General features: G+C 37.9%; 1 protein-coding gene across 4 annotated transcripts in view; it reads left to right on the top strand.

Moving 5' to 3' along the window:
- The window catches only part of PRMT7 (protein arginine methyltransferase 7), a 58,104-nt gene that overhangs the window by 3,055 nt on the left and 38,673 nt on the right, over positions 1 to 16,376 (top strand). For 2 of the 4 annotated variants that reach the window (XM_053700477.1, XM_053700482.1), the window contains exons 2-11: positions 1,416 to 1,500; positions 2,230 to 2,372; positions 2,548 to 2,584; positions 2,755 to 2,904; positions 3,013 to 3,121; positions 3,748 to 3,860; positions 10,252 to 10,475; positions 10,912 to 11,092; positions 12,625 to 12,752; positions 14,169 to 14,301. In XM_053700477.1, the coding sequence (XP_053556452.1) occupies positions 2,278 to 2,372; positions 2,548 to 2,584; positions 2,755 to 2,904; positions 3,013 to 3,121; positions 3,748 to 3,860; positions 10,252 to 10,475; positions 10,912 to 11,092; positions 12,625 to 12,752; positions 14,169 to 14,301 (1,170 nt within the window). In that variant the 5' untranslated portion in view covers positions 1,416 to 1,500; positions 2,230 to 2,277. The remainder of the gene's footprint in view (positions 1 to 1,415; positions 1,501 to 2,229; positions 2,373 to 2,547; positions 2,585 to 2,754; positions 2,905 to 3,012; positions 3,122 to 3,747; positions 3,861 to 10,251; positions 10,476 to 10,911; positions 11,093 to 12,624; positions 12,753 to 14,168; positions 14,302 to 16,376) is intronic. The other 2 variants (XM_053700486.1, XM_053700491.1) reach the window with 1 other exon arrangement.

Here is a 16,376-nt window from a genome sequence, read left to right as displayed (position 1 = left end):
TCTTTGACTATACCTGCTCCTCCCACTCTAAACTTCCTTATTCTGTTCAACATTACGTATACAGCGGTCCCACCCGCTGTTTACGTAGTGGCAATGCGCGCTCCCGTCTCTGCTAATCACTGCGCATGCGTCAAACCCCGATTCCGCTGTCAATCAACATAGTATTCAGTGAATCAATACATTCACTGAATACTATCGTTGGGTAGCGAAGCAAAGCATATGATCCTCATCCCCCATTTATTCATATGTGATTGTCGAATACGTAGCCCTTTTAAAATAAACTTACCTAGCGCTATAAGATTTCTTGAATGAATGAGGTCCGATAATTATCCAATTGCGCATGCGCGAAATGTGAAATGTGAACGAGCTTCTGAGTAAAACGTAGGAAGAGCAGTCTAACGCAAGCGCAATACGGACGCGTGACGACACAGAAAGGGGTTTGGTCCCCCCGTGGTTAATCCAGTAATTGGTTGTAAGGATCGTGCATACAATCACAGAGAGTTAGCGAAAATGCCGGGCGGAGGATTACAATGACGGGTGCAAGGCTATAATCAATAAAAATCACGGTAATTACAATTTTTTAAAAAATTTGATGAATTAAACTCATGTTATTTAACATTCACTGTTACGCAGAACTTTAGAGAACAAGCTGACTTTACATTCACTTTAAGACTGGGGAACTAGTTGGCAAAACTAACTAGTACAAAGGTGGACTTTTGATGAAGTGAAAATACATGATCACTCGAATTTATGATATAGGGAATTTAGCCAATCCTGTTGATTTTATGCTTATCCTGTTTCCTTAGTAAGTGTCATGGTCAGAATATTCAGTGATGAGCCAAATCTTATGTGATTGATCTTGAAATGTGAATGGATAAATCTGATTTTGTGTTTTTTTTTTTTTTTTCTTCTAGCAAGTTAGACAGTTAGCATAATTTCTACTGCCACACTTAAAGGGACACTGTACTCAAAAAAATTTCTTTAATGATTCAGATAGAGCATGCATTTTTAAGCAAAATTCTAATTTACTCCTATTATCAAATATTCTTCATTCTCTTGGTATGTTTATTTGAAAAGCAAGAATGTAAGTTTAGATGACGGCCCATTTTTGGTGAACAACCTGGGTTGTCCTTGCTGATTGGTCAGCACCAATAAACAAGTGCTGTCCATGGTCCTGAAGCAAACATTTGCTGGCTCCTTAGCTGAGATGCCTTCTTTTTCAATAAAGATAGCAAGAGAACGAATTAAAATTGATAATAGAAGTAAATTAGAAAGTTGCTTAAAATTGCATGCTCTATCTGAATCATGAAAGAAAAAAATTGAGTTCAGTGTCCCTTTAAATTGCCACCACATTTTTTTTCTAATTTATCTTAATCCATTTTATTTAATTGTTCACTATTTCCTCTTCATTTCAGTCCTATCTATCTCCCCCAAGGACAGCATGGTTCCCCACTTTTTTTAAAGAGAGTTGATGATCGAACAGGGGAAACTGGTGAACTAGTAAGTAAGGCTGATAATCTCATTTAATAAGTCAGACAAATCTGATGGGTAGAAGTAGTGCTCAGATGAACCAAACTGACCTTACTATATCAGTATGTAAATACATTTAAAAAAGTAAATTAAATATAGTAAATATATTTTGAATTGAACTTGTTTGTTTTTTTTTTAGGGTCCTTACAAAATTAGTGTTCTGAGTTTTAGTAAACTGAAATCGGAAGTCACAGTGATAATTTATGGGGTGAAATAACTATATTGTATGTTGGGCTTCTTTTTTGCATTTTTCCTTAAAGGAATAGTCTAGTCAAAATTAACCTTTCATGATTCAGATAGGGCATGTAATTTTAAGCAACTTTCTCATTTACTCCTATTATCAATTTTTCTTCGTTTTATTTGTATCTTTATTTGAAAAAGCGATAATGTAAGCATAGGAGCCGTCCATTTTTGGTTCAGAACCTGGATAGCACTTTCTGATTGGTGTCTAAATGTAGCCACCAATCAGCAAGCACTACCCAGGTGCTGAACCAAAAATGGTCCGGATCCTATGCTTACCTTCAAATAAAGATACAAGAGAACAAAGAAAAATTGTTAATAGGAGTAAATTAGAAAGTTGCTTAAAGGGACACTGAATCCATGCAATTTTAAGGAACTTTTCAATTTTGCTTAAAATTGTCTGCTCTATCTGAATGATTATATTATTCCTTTAACTGATTTTCTTTTTATTTTGTGCAGGTTACATCACAGATTTTAAGTAACAAGAACTTGCTGCCTTCCATAACCATGAAGGTTTTTTGTGGACGTGTAAACCCCACCACTGGGTCTATGGACTGGCTGGAGGAGGATGAAGATTATGATTACCACCAGGAAATTGCCAGGTGTGAGCTGTTTGAGATATTGGACATTTGTTCTATGAATGGTGTCTTTGTGTGAAGTACACAGTGAAAAAAACCCACCAATTTCAATGGAGAATATTCAGATAATATTGTTTAGATACTAAAATCTATCAAATTTTAGCTTTTAATTTATTCTTTTTATTTTATCTATTTGCAGATCATCATATGCCGATATGCTGCATGACAAGGACAGGGTGAGTGTAAAGAACACAGACAGATAAAGTAATACAAGGTGGTATACAAATGTGTCAAGCATTCATTGGTTATGCTGTGTGTGCAATTTTATATATGTATTTATATTTTGTTGTTTTGGACAACCATGTCCTTAGTACTTTGGTGCTTTTGTTTTTTTCATTTTATATAGAACGAAAAGTATTACCAAGGAATTCGAGCAGCTGTTGGCAGGGTAAAAGAGCGGGGGCACGAGGCTGTGGTTCTGGACATTGGAACAGGCACTGGACTTCTATCAATGATGGCAGTCACCGCTGGGGCTGACTTCTGCTATGCAATTGAGGTGGTAGAGACGTTTTTAATCTTTAAGCACGGAATGGGAAAGTGGCTGCTATAGAGGTGGAAGAATCAAACACATTATTCTAATTTCTAACATCCACTACTATTCCAGGTTTTTAAACCAATGGCAAATGCTGCAATAAGGATTGTTGAAGCAAACGGCTTCAGTGAGAAGATCAAAATTATCAACAAGCATTCCACAGAGGTTACAGTAGGACCTGGTGAGAGATGGGCAAATAACACACACAGAACTATATTAGTTTCTAAATAACATTTATTAAAATATATTTGCTTCAAGAGTGTTTGTTATAAAGGGAATAGCTTGTCCTTTACATCTCATTTTTCTACTGAGCTGGCCATTGAGCAATGCTAGATCTTTGTAAAACGAAAAAAAAACCTCATTACCAACACTTTATGCAAACTGCAGAGACACTCAGACATAATTATTTACCTAATTACATATATGAAATATACAATACATTACAACAGTCATTATTTAAATAGGGTGGTTAACCCATTGTATTCATTCTTTTGAAACAAGTTGTACTAGAGATAGTGAAATTATTGTCTACCTTCTTTGTCCCAGACATCCGATTGCAGGTTTTTATCAACAAACATATGCATGGTGAATTTACCACACATTTATATATGAATTATAAGTTGCTTGTTTAGGTGAATGCATAGTCTTCTTTTATAAATGTGTGTTAATATTGATTTATTGTGCATAGTTACCTCTCTTCAATAGGGTTAATTCAATCAAGATTTTTTTGTTCTGGTAAAATTAGGTGAAAGACTAGTTGAGCATTTAAGAGTTGTCCTTCTTTACAACAGTCTCTTTACTTTGTAGATGGAGACATGGAAAGACGCGCTAACATCCTGATCACTGAGTTGTTTGACACAGAGCTGATTGGAGAGGGAGCTCTTCCCAGCTACGAACATGCACAGCTCAACCTCATGCAGGTGAGTGATGGGTGCCCTCTTGTAGACTAAGCACAACAGGTTCTGCAAATGCTTAAACTTGCATGTTTGTTGTGCACCAGTATGATAATAAAATCCATGTATGCATGAAAGATGAATTTCTTAGTATGGCATAGTTTGCAAGCTGCCATGTAAAAAAAAAAAAACAACCTAAAAGCTTCTGTTATACATCTATTACATACATAAGTAGGGAAAAGTAAAGCACAATTGTGTAAGGAGGCTGCACCCTTTGTGGGCACTATTTAACAGGGTAAGCTACTAAGCACTTTTCTTCCATAGTTAAGCAATTTTCCACTTCTCTAGTTCTATTTGCAAAGAATTTTCTGTCCGTAACCATGATGGGGTAACCAGAGGCAGCCCCTATACTGGATCTGAGTTGGACATAGCTGGACCTCCACTGACAAGGATTACATAGGCAGAAATGTGTGTCTGGGGTTAGCTTTACAAATCTTATTTTCAGAGGGTTGCTTAGTATTTCATGGCTCATCTGGAGGTATATAGTGTTGTTTGCAGGGAGATCTGCTGCACTGCAGAGAATGGCTACATATATGTTCACACAGTCCCTGACGCTTGACATGCAATCTGTCCACCATGTTAATGACCGCTCTGGTTCAACATTGCACATGAAATCAAGAGACAGTGTCTCCTCCCCCACCCATCTGTTCATGTCATTGGTAAAGAAGTTTCACTCAAGGTATTAGAGGGACTGCTTGGCTGAATTTGTCTTTGTATCTCACAGCAGCAATGCCTAGAAAGTAGACGTGTGCAAACCCAGATCTTAGTGTATTATACTTTCACAAGAATAAATCTGTCTCCGAAAAGAGCCGAATGTCACAAGTGGCCGTCTTCTGCATTCGGATACTAACAAAGGATCCAAATGCACATGTCTACTAGAAAGGATCCAGCTGCACCAGGATGTATTTTAGCCATGGATGGTGGTGGCTACCAAAGGGAAGTGTGAAAGGACAATGGGTGTCTTGGGGGCTCTATGCCAGAGCCTAATTTCAATGTGTCAGTGGCTCCCTGGGTTTGTCAAGCCCTGTTTTAATGTGTGTTAACTTTAATGTTTGGAAGGTGTGTTCCTGTTCACCAATAGATGTGAGTTTTCTTTATCAAGCTTGTAAGCAGTTAATCCCTAGGGATCGGTTGTAGGCTTCTATCAATGCACGTCTATGACTTCTTGTGTTGCATGTGATAATCTGCTGTTCTTTAGCTTGTTTGAAACATGCACTATACATACACAATAGGAAGATGCTCTTATTATTTTCTTGAGAAAAAAATACACCTGAAGTGAAGTACCACCCAAGAATATGTTTTTAATAAAGCAGACATACCAAGGTCAATCAATACATAGTGGAAAAGCTACTAATATACTTTAATTAATTATTTATTTGTCCCTTGCATTCAAATTTAAACTCTAGAGAGTTGTTTTTATTTTTATGCCCAGACCTTGCAATATAGCTTTCTATTTCTGATAAATATTATCCGTATGTAAAAATTAGTTTTATCTCCCTTTATTGAGTGGGGGGAGATATCGATGAAGAGATATGAATGAAAAGCAAGGGAAATGTATGAGAAAACTGCTCATTTTACCTTTTTTTATTTTTTCATTTGAAACAGCGGATTTTGCCTGTATTATCGCCACCTATACTGAAAATGTGGTTGTAGAAAAATTAGAAGGTTTACATGAAATAATAAATGCACCCAGTGGGAGTGTGACAGAGGGATATTAAAATGTTCATTTTCCATTGTCTTTTCTGTGTATTGGTTAGAAATACAATAAGGAAGTCTTTGTGTAGATAATAATAATCTAATGAGAGCTGCTCTCTCTACAAGCTAAGCTCATTTCATTTTGTTGTATTTTCATATAGCAGAAACGGCTATTTCATATACAAAAATAAACCTAAATGGAAACTTCATAAATGTTATACTCTGCTGCTGGAACAAGTCATTGTAAACACATTAAGGGGAAACCAATTTTACAATACATTGTCCCTTTAAGATACTTTTGCTTCAGTGATATAAACAGCAGTTTACGCAACTATAGACCATTCTAGACCATTTTCATATGACAGAGGTGCAAAACCCAAGGTGGCTAGATATAAGGCAGACCGTAGTATGAAGTCCATCAGATCTTTTATAGTATGACAGAAATTAACACACATACATATTAATAATATCCAATTTTCAAACCATGAGAATGAATGATTGTTAGAAAAATATAACTCGGCACAGCTTATCTCTATTTGTGGGTGGTGTACTTTGAAAACCTCTTGGTATTTCAAGACAACACCCCCCCCCACACCCAATTCTGTTGTATTAAAGGGCCATAATACCCAAATGTTGAAACACTTGAAAGTGATGCAGCATAGCTGTAAAAAGCTGACTAGAAAATATTACCTGAACATCTCTATGTAAAAAAGAAAGACATTTTACCTCAAAAGTTCCTCAGTAGCCACATCCCATTGTAAAGGACTTCTAAGCAACAAATCAGTATGTCTGTCCCGGGACAGCTAAGGGGGTTGAGCCTCGTGCACTCTCATGTTATTTCTCTATTCAGTTTAAAGGAAGTTTACTATGAAATCTCATGAGTTAAGTCAAATCTCATGAGATCACAGTAAAAGAGTTCATGACCTCAGCACTGTTGATGCTGATTGGCTGCAGTTTATTTCTTCATTTTTTTTTTTTTTACCTGCAGCTGGGAGCAGCTGAGTATAAATTTTTACACAGAACATACTCTGCTGAGCTGAGGAGATTGTGAGGTAAAATATCTTCCTTTTTTTACATAGAGATGCTCAGGTGATATTTTCCTGTCAGCTTTTTACAGTTATACTGCATCAGTTTCAAGTGATTTATCATATGAGTATTATGTCCCTTTAAAGGACCAGTAAATACACTAGACCTGCATAATCATCAAATGCATTATAAAAAGACAATGCAATAACACTGATTCAGGACTGTCTTTAACACAGGGCAAAAGTGGCAGCTGCCCAGGGCCCAGTTTCTGTTGAGGGGCCCAAGAGTCCTAAAATAATTTTTTTTTTTTTTTTTTTTTTATGGTTCATACCAGACTGCTGATGTGACATGGAACACATACATTCAATCCTAATACTGTCACAGTCAAAAGTACTCTGTGTGTGTGTGTGTGTGTGTGTATATATATATATATATATATATATATATATATATATATATATATATATATATACACACACACACACAGAGTACTTTTGACTGTGACAGTATTAGGATTGAATGTATGTGTTCCATGTCACATCAGCAGTCTGGTATGAACCATAAAAAAAAAAAAAAAAAAAAATATATATATATATATATATATATTTTTTTTTTTTTTTTTTTTAAACTGTGCCAGACGTGCCGGTGTCATGTGACATGCCAAGCTATTGCCATGTGCTGTTTTATCATGTATCACACATTTGACACATTATGGTGAGAGTTCACATTTGTAGCCAATCAGGTGGCTTGGTTCACACATCCAATTGTTTATTCTCTCTCCGGTATTGTTGATCTTTATTGGTGGAGAATTATGCAGCCCGTGCGTTATGTATTTACATCACATCCTTTGTGCGGGGGTCCGTGAGACTAGACGGACAGTTATGCTGTTACACTTCCGGGCGGCAGCACTTACGAGTGATATATACAGGCATCATTGTACTTGTAGTCTTTTTACTATTTGGGCGTCCACCAATCAGAGCATGAGATACAAGCCTCCTAAAAGTTCTGTCACGATTGGATAATGAGGTAACACAGATGTAGTTTGTTTACATAAGTACAAACATAAAGTTCTTTACGATCGGCACAAGCTTATATTCACGAAATTTCACAATCATCACATGATATCACACAGTCTCCAGAGAAATATATTAGAAATCACATCTTTATATATAAATAGTAGTACAACGTTAATTGCGGCAACAAGTGGGTGTACAGGGAAAGGAAGGATACTATTGGTCTGTGTAAAGGAAGGGGAGTGTTTATTGAAAACATATGGTTACTGAGCCCTATTTAAAGGGAATTGAGATGGAGTCAGAGTATACAAGCCTGAGGAAACGGGGCTATCCCCGAGAAACGTGTCGCTATTATCTCTGTATTTGAGAGGAGATTTGCTTTTAACACACCCAGCTGTAATTTGTTACACTGTTGGTATTTTTATTCTGTATAATAATAAATACTAATTTCACTTTTTACAAGTCTGGTGTCAGTGTTGCAGTCTCCTTGTAAGTAACCTAAGGGCGGATCAGCCCTTCTCCCCTCCTTACTCCAGTTCCAGCTCGCAGAAAGTGATCCAGGCAAGGGGTGTCGTTTGGAGACCTGTAGCTACAGGATACCAGTGCCGTTGGCCACAACGGGGATTCCTTTGTACAGCCAGCTGGTTTGCTGCTAGAATACCAGCCTGCTTCCATAGGCACAATAGAGTGCCTTCACGTTTTTATCCATCATTGAAGTTGCATCATCCCTGGGGGTGAAGACTGAGAGCTGCCTGTTCATCATACGGATATTTGGGACATTTGTGGGACTTATCTATTTTCATAGTGGTTACGACTAGTGCTACGTTTGTATATATATATTTTACATTTCACAATTTTAACATCTTTACAATATGTATATTGTGTTATGAGATGCACATTTCACAATTTTAACATTTTTACATTATGTATATTGTGTTATGAGATGCACATTTTTTTTTTTTGGTAATATCTATCATTGCCTTCTAGCGCCTCCTATAGGAGATCTGTGGTACCAAGTATCACAGGCATTCCTGTATTTTTATTAATGTGCTGTTTTAGATGTGCACTGTGCAGCACTGAATGCAAAGCCTTAACTTGGTATCCAGCCATTCCCACTGCATCAGAAAAGGTCCTACTGGGGTTACCACTGTTACCAGGTCACTGCTCTGGTGGTGGGGATTGTTTCTGGGTAGGGCTGACTGTAGGCGCATGCAGCAGAAAGCTGGAGCGGCAAGGACGTGAGGATTTGAGCATCTGTGCAGCTGCATACACTGCTCTCTTCAGTCTTGAGGCTGTGTGACTTATCCCACACTGTATCCATGCAGCCTTGGACAGACAGCATCCTGTCTGCTGGTCCCCTTAGCCCTGCTCTTTCTGCTGTGGCCCTAAGATCAACTAACTGAAGTTTGTTACGGGAACAGTGCTTTGTAGAAAGGTGTCAGTGGGAAGAATAAGTGAGTGCACACACGCCACTCCCCATGCAGCATTGTCTAGGGCAGGGTGAGAGGGAACTTGTTCCTAGCAAAGAAGTGACATGTGCTGCTGTGGCTGATGTATAGTGTCATGCTGATACTTCACAGATTAATGTAAGTTTTATTTTTATAGTTTTTGTTTTCTCTCTGTCTCAGATTTTACAGATTCCCATAGTAGTTCTGCTGTTCCAGTCAGTAAACTTATTTTTGTCTGCACCTCCATGCTTCCTCCTCAGTCTTTACCTTGCTTTGCTCCTGTTGGCTGCCCTAAATCTCTTTAACCAGCTAACCTCACACTAGAATCACATTCAAAAGAATATTAAATGAATCCACAGTGGAGGAATTTATATATTTATCTACTTATTAGTTCTGCTTAGGTCCAGTTTCACATATTGCAATGTATTTAAACATTTTTTAAAATGATTAGCCCAGCAGTGGATGATCCACTGCTGGGCTAATAATTAAAAAAAAATTTGATTTAGTTGTTTTTTGGGATGTTGGGGTGGAGAGCGAAATTGCATGGGGGGGCCCAAGAAATTTTTGCCCAGGGTCCAGTCAATATTAAAGACGGCCTTGCACTGATTCTGAACTTCAAATGAGTAGTAGTTTTTGTTTCCTGACAAATTTCTAAGTTATGTCTATTTCCACTCCTGTATCATGTGACAGCTATCAGCCAATCACAAATGCATATATGTATATTCTATAAATTCAGGCACATGCTCAGTTGGAGCTGGTGACTCAAAAAGTGTAACTATAAAAAGATTGTGCACATTTTGTTAATGGAAGTAAACTGGAAAGTATATATTTTTTATTTTTTAACGTATGATCTTTCTGAATCATGAAACTTTTAATTTTTACTTGTGTCCCTTTAACCACTATCATACTTCAGAAGCAAAGACTGCCTCTTTTTTTTTTTTTCTGATCATAAAAGAACTTGTATACTGCTAGGTTCTGCACTGCCACAAAGAAACATTCAGAAGAATGGAAAAACAAGCAAGCCTAGAATAGCTTTGTTACTGTAATTATGGTTCCCACCTTATCACAGAGAAACACAGCAGTGGTAATTAATTAATTTGTCAATACTATTCTCTATTCCTGCTTTATGCTGATCAGTTTGGTAACACAACCATTGTTTTTATTTTGTACTCACAGGAGCACTGGGAAGCGGTCCCACATCGGGCCACGGTTTATGCCCTGCTTGTTGAATCTCGTCGGCTGTGGAGCTGGAACAAGCTCTTGCCCTTGGAATCTGAGGATATTCTCCCCCCACCTGAAATGGAAAGCTGCCCCGGGGCCCCATCTGTATGTGATGTCCAATTGAGCCAGCTGTCTCCAGGTGACTTCAAATCTCTCAGCAACGTTCTGCCTATTTTCCGGTAAGAAGTCATTTATGTAAGCTTGGCTGCAAAAGGGAAAAAGCATGGGCTTTTGCATCTTCTGGCAGCAAGATATTATTTTTTTATCTTCTTATTTGGATTCAAAGTTTTTTTTGGTAACATAACAGAAGTAAAAGAAGAATTACATTTGATAAATATATTTTGCACAAGATACTGACAAGGACGCGAAGTGTAAATACAAACCAAGAAAATCAAAGCAAAAATAGACTAAATAAAAATAAAAAAATCTGGCAAAGTAGCAAGATATTTTTGTGGGATACGGTTACCCAAATGGTGCTGATGATATTTTATGTTTTTGTTCTATAGATTTATCTTTGCATTGAACTTATTTCTTTTAATTTATGAAATTAAGAGGATCATACAATTTGTGCATTTTTACTCTGTGTATCCTCTCTATTGTGTTTCTGCACCACAGGGTGGATTTTAGCCAGCAAGTCAGCAGCTCTGCAGCCTCTCACCCTATACACTTCTCTGCTCCAGCTAATGGGAAGGCCCAGGTTGTCCTGTCCTGGTGGGACATTGACATGGACCCTGAAGGAACCATCATCTGCAGCATGAAGCCAAGCTGGACATATACAACTTCTCAGCCAGTTCCTGTATGAACAGAGATCATGTTTTCTAACTATTATTACTAAAGGGGCACTGTAGCATTAAAATACATTAAAACATGTAATGTTTGCACTACTCTGTGGAACACCATTTGTTTCACCCCTCTAAATGGTTATTCAAATATGTCCCACTTTAGAACCACAAGCACTGCAGCTTCCCAGCTCAACACAGCCAGTGTTTGGCCGAGTCTTTTATCTGTTGCTGCAGATTGGCATATACTTTTTGCAATACAAGGTCCCTTTACAAACCCAGCAAATCTACACTTAATAGGTTGTAAATGTAAAATGCTACAATCAATCAAAATTTCAAAAAAGTGACTAAAATACTGAAGAAATATAGCTATCAATCCATTTAAATTGTGCAAATCTTTGTATAAAAAATACATAAAGTTTCAACTCCTATATTATGTCATATACACCTAATTAGATAATCAGTGAAAGAATTCACTATGATTGATACATTAGAGATTGATCATGTTATATTTATTACATAAAATTGTGTATGACATTTTATGTGCACTGGATGCTTACCATTTGCAGTAGTAAACTGTTTTTTTTATAGTTTAGTGATGCATCAGCCCTCCATACTATAGGGTTTGTATTCTAAGGGTTTTAGTATCATTCAGATGTTGAACCCTTGTTCACTGTGAACCATCAAGACCACTGCATAAGCTATAATTAAGGAGATTTGTTCTGTGTAAATGTTTGTTTAAGGAACGGAACTAAATCGGGTATTTATGTAAGTATTTAAAGAGAAGTTTCAGTGCAAATTATTCTGAGCCTAAATAGTTCCAAAATAGTTTGCTAACCAGTTTGGCAATAGACCAGCTTTTTTGCTCAGAAGTATGTACTAGGTGCCAATCTTAGTAAGCATGATTGGTACACATGCAATATGAGAATGTTCAAGAAGTGTATGCATGTTGTGTAAGCACCAATTGGATGCTTAGTATGCTCTTTTGATCTGCACTCACTGCGTGCTTCTGTGCTGGGCTGAAGTTTATAAAAAAAAAAAAAAAAAAAGGCTTGTTGTAGACTTGTTTAGCAAAGTATTCAAGGGTTCTTTTGCCCACAGATAGTTTGCATTGGAATGTTATTTTAAAGCAACATATACAGTAAAATTGCATAACCAACAAGTCCATAATAAAACAATGTGATACCACTTACTTATACTTTTATTCCTGATACATTTGAAAATGTACTTCAGTTCGCTGGCCCCCTGTATCATATGACAGCCATCAACCAATCACAGACTCATATAGGTATACACTGTGCACATGCTCAGTAGTAGCTGATGCCTCAAAGTGTGAATGTAAAAAGACACCGTTTGATAATAGAAGTAAATTGTAAAGTCTCTTAAAACTGCATGCTTTATCTGAATAATGAAAGTTTAATTTTGACTTTAGTAGTGTTATTCGCAGTAGATCACTTCTGACAAAATGTGTTATTCAACCTTATAAACATTTGAGTATGACCAAGGATAAAGTAGTTTCATACAGTAACGTATCTCACTTTTATTGTAGTGGAGGGATCACTGGATGCAGTGTGTCTACTTTTTGCCTGAGGAGTTTCCAGTGTCGGAGGGGGAGGAGCTATGTCTGACCGCTCATCAAGATGACTATTGTGTGTGGTACAGCCTCATGACAGACAGGTAACTTCTGGCATTTTCCCCAAAGAGTACACAAATGAAGAAGACACAAGCAGTTATGGCATTTATCAGATATTGTGTGATTTCATGGCTGGAGAAAAAGCTTACAAAAGTAAATATGTTATATGATAAAGTTTAATTGTTCACATTACTTTGTGGATATGTTGCAGGTGTCTCTGATGTGAACAAAAAGTCTTTTGAGGGCTTATGTTTATGCCTTACTGTCCTGATTGTAATACCCACCTGGTGTTGTGTGCGTAGGACCAGGGGTAGTTTTTTTAACTTTACCTAATTTTGCTTGTTCACATGTAGTCCTCATAATACTGATAAGTGCATGTGTTTCTCAAGTGCTGTGAGTATGGGGTGACATTTTACTACTATATTTAGCATAATAACTCTTAATACCAATGGTGAACAGTTTGTGTGTACATTGATCAGCTCTCTCCTGTTATGCATGTTGCCACTGATATACACTAGTCTAGAGGATTTTCTTTTTATTTTGCCCCCCTCTGGGAAAAATATCTGCAATGGGGCTAGGATTTGTCACTTTCTGTATTCTTTGTTTCAAAATGACTTGATTTTGTCAGTGCAAGTGACAAGTATGGTTATTAGTCACAGTTCGTCACATAACTAAACCCTTGTGCTAGGTACTCACTTTTTAGCTTGTTTTTTTTAGGCAGCATGTTAAACAGAATGTGCAAAATTTTATAGAACAATATATATCTTCAGCATTAGATTAATAGAAAACTACTGCATATGCTAACAACTGGGTGATTACCCCACCAGTTGTAGGCTGAGCTGAAATCAGAAGGTTGCACTGGGAAAGTAGAAGTATTGGCTTTTATCTTCAGAACATTTCTAGTTTTCCAAGTAAATTTGAGGTCCATTTGTTTAGGATTCATGTTATGCCGTGGTGGACCCTAAAACGGACAGCCAGGCCGACAGAGGAAAACCAGGAGACAGAAACATAAGAGTGAACAGAAAAAGGCACGCAGAAAAAAATATATAGTTAAAGAGAATAAAAAAATAACTTGAGAAGTGGCAGAAAGAAGTGTAGAATCCTCACTTGACTATAAAACAGACTGCTACTGATTAGTAAATGGCGGTATTGGGCAGTTCTAGAACATAGACAAGCCTCATGCACTGCAGCAGAATTATTACAGCTGCTAAGAACTGCAGCCTCCGTGTAAGGGAAAAATCAGAAAAAAGTAATCCTTTATAATAATAATTTAATAGCATATCTGCATGAAACAAACACAAGATAAACTTGCATGTTTTCTTTAAATCCTGTTCTTGATTTGTGTCTTAAATGCAGATTTGTTTCATTTTGTTTCCTTGACATGCTTTAGCACCACTGTACTGTAAGTTCAGCATGTTTAGTACATACATAGGTTTTAATGTCTTCATCTTGGTCGGCAGTACAGAGCAGCAGAGTCAGAAGCTGGAGCGTCCTGCGTGCCACTGTGGTGCGCACATCACATGGAACAGGCCACGGTTTGGGGAGATGAATGATCACAACAGAATCCAACTGTACAAAGAAGCGCTGAAGAAGGTGAGGAACAGATGCATGCACTGTGACAAGCACAGGTTAACATATAAGAGATCTAGACATTCTGCTCCTTTATTACAATATGCTGTGCAACAGACAGGCATTCTGTGACTACCCCGCCTTTATATAACCGTAAAAGTTTGAATACTGGCAAAGATAAAGATCAAACTCTTTTACATTTAAAACACCCCTTTTAGGCTCGATTATGAGTGGAGTGCTAATTAACGCTCCCCCTTGAGTGTTGATTGCACTAGAAGTAAGATTTTTGCGCTCATCAGGTTGTGCTCGTATTCCGAGTTGAAAGTAAACTGTTTTTGCTCTTGCGGTAACCCGATTAGCACATCCAAAGCTAGAATATTGTGTGAGCATTCACATATTCCTCCATAGAAGTCAATGGAGAAAAAAAGTGAGGGAAAAACACCATTTGTATGCTGATGATACCCAAATCTACATCTGTGCCCCAGACTCATCCCCTTCCTTACTAACTTGTGTCACTAACTGTCTTAATAATATTTCATACTAGATGTCCTCTCACTACCTTAGGTTACATCTCTCCAAAACTGAGCTCCTTATTTTCCCCCCTTATTCCAAAATCCCTACCCCATACTTTCTCTAACTGTTTATAACATCATTACACCAACCCTGCATGCCCAATGTCTTGGGGTCACACTTGACTCAGATCTCTTTTTCACTCCCCACTTCCAGTCTTTGGCCAATTCCTGCCACCTCCACCTTAAAAACATCTCCAAAATTCGCCACTTCCTCACACAAGACACAACTAAGACTTTAATCTACTCTCTCATCATTTCCCACCTTGACTATTGCAACTCCATCCTCTCCCATAGCTGCAATCTATCTCCCTTACCATCCATAATAAATGCCTCTGCCAGGCCAATGTTCCTTACATGTCACTCCTCATCTGCTGCACATCTCTGCCACTGGCTTCGTCTAACCACCAGAATAAAACTTAAAATCCTGACTCCAACTTTTAATGCTCTCAATAACACTGCTCCACCCTATGGGCCTAATTATCAAGCTCCAAATGGATGCCCGTGTTTCCATGCGAGCCCTCAGGCTCGCCGGAAACAGCAGTTATGAAGCAGCGGTCTAAAGACTGCTGCTCCATAACTTGTCTGCCTGCTCTGAGGCTGCGGATATCAATCCGCCCGATTCTATATGAACTGCTTGTGCAATGATACATTTATCGATTTGCCCTGGACATGATATGCTACATCTTATCATGTCCGTCCGCACTTTAATAAAACGGCCCCTATATCTCCACTCTAGTCTCTAGATACTCTCCCTTCCGTCCTCTTCGCTCTGCTCATGACCTCCTTCTCTCCTCCTATCTTGTTACCTCCTCACATTCCCATCTACAAGACTTCTCCAAACTGGTCCCCATTTTGTGGATTAAATTAAAACAAAGTTGCAGAGCGTTAATCTGGTAGGGTTTTTTCCTTGAAAAAGTCCTACTAAGACCTGCTTAAAACAATAATATAGATAAAAAGTGCAGTATCAAATACAATTGAATGAATCACACATAAACCACATAAAAAAAGCATGCTAAAACAAAATAATAGACATGTACAACAAATAGATTATAAGTATAATACCAAATCAATGGTGTGTGTGTATAAAAGAGTCAATATTAGTCCCAGACGACTATTTGCCGGTTGAGATCGGTCATAAAATGAGTGATTCTGTAAGCAAGCAAACGGAGAAGCCCATTACAGGTGGCAATAATAAGTTGGATAAGGTGTCTTTAGTTACTTACACCGTAACTTGTAAAATGGAGTCCCTGTCTCGACTGCCACTTCTAATGATCCCGGCAATGCTCTCCGTTCTCACAGAACGCTGATCGCTCGACTGCCACTTCTAATGATACCGGCAATGCTATCCGTTTTCACAGAATGCTGAGCGCTTGTGTCGGTCCTGTTAACCCGTCAATCCTCAAGATATAAAGACCATTGCTGCTTTTTAGCACTCTTGTATTCAAAGCAATATTTTTACTTTCCCGGGCAGGATCTCCTGCACTCAGGTGTTCCTTAGAACTAAAATGTCACCGCAGAAGATCCTGC

Source organism: Bombina bombina, chromosome 1, assembly GCF_027579735.1.
Source record: "Bombina bombina isolate aBomBom1 chromosome 1, aBomBom1.pri, whole genome shotgun sequence".
NCBI lineage: Eukaryota > Metazoa > Chordata > Amphibia > Anura > Bombinatoridae > Bombina > Bombina bombina.
The sequence above is the reverse complement of the archived record's forward strand: the minus strand, read 5'-3'. Positions and strand labels throughout refer to the sequence as shown.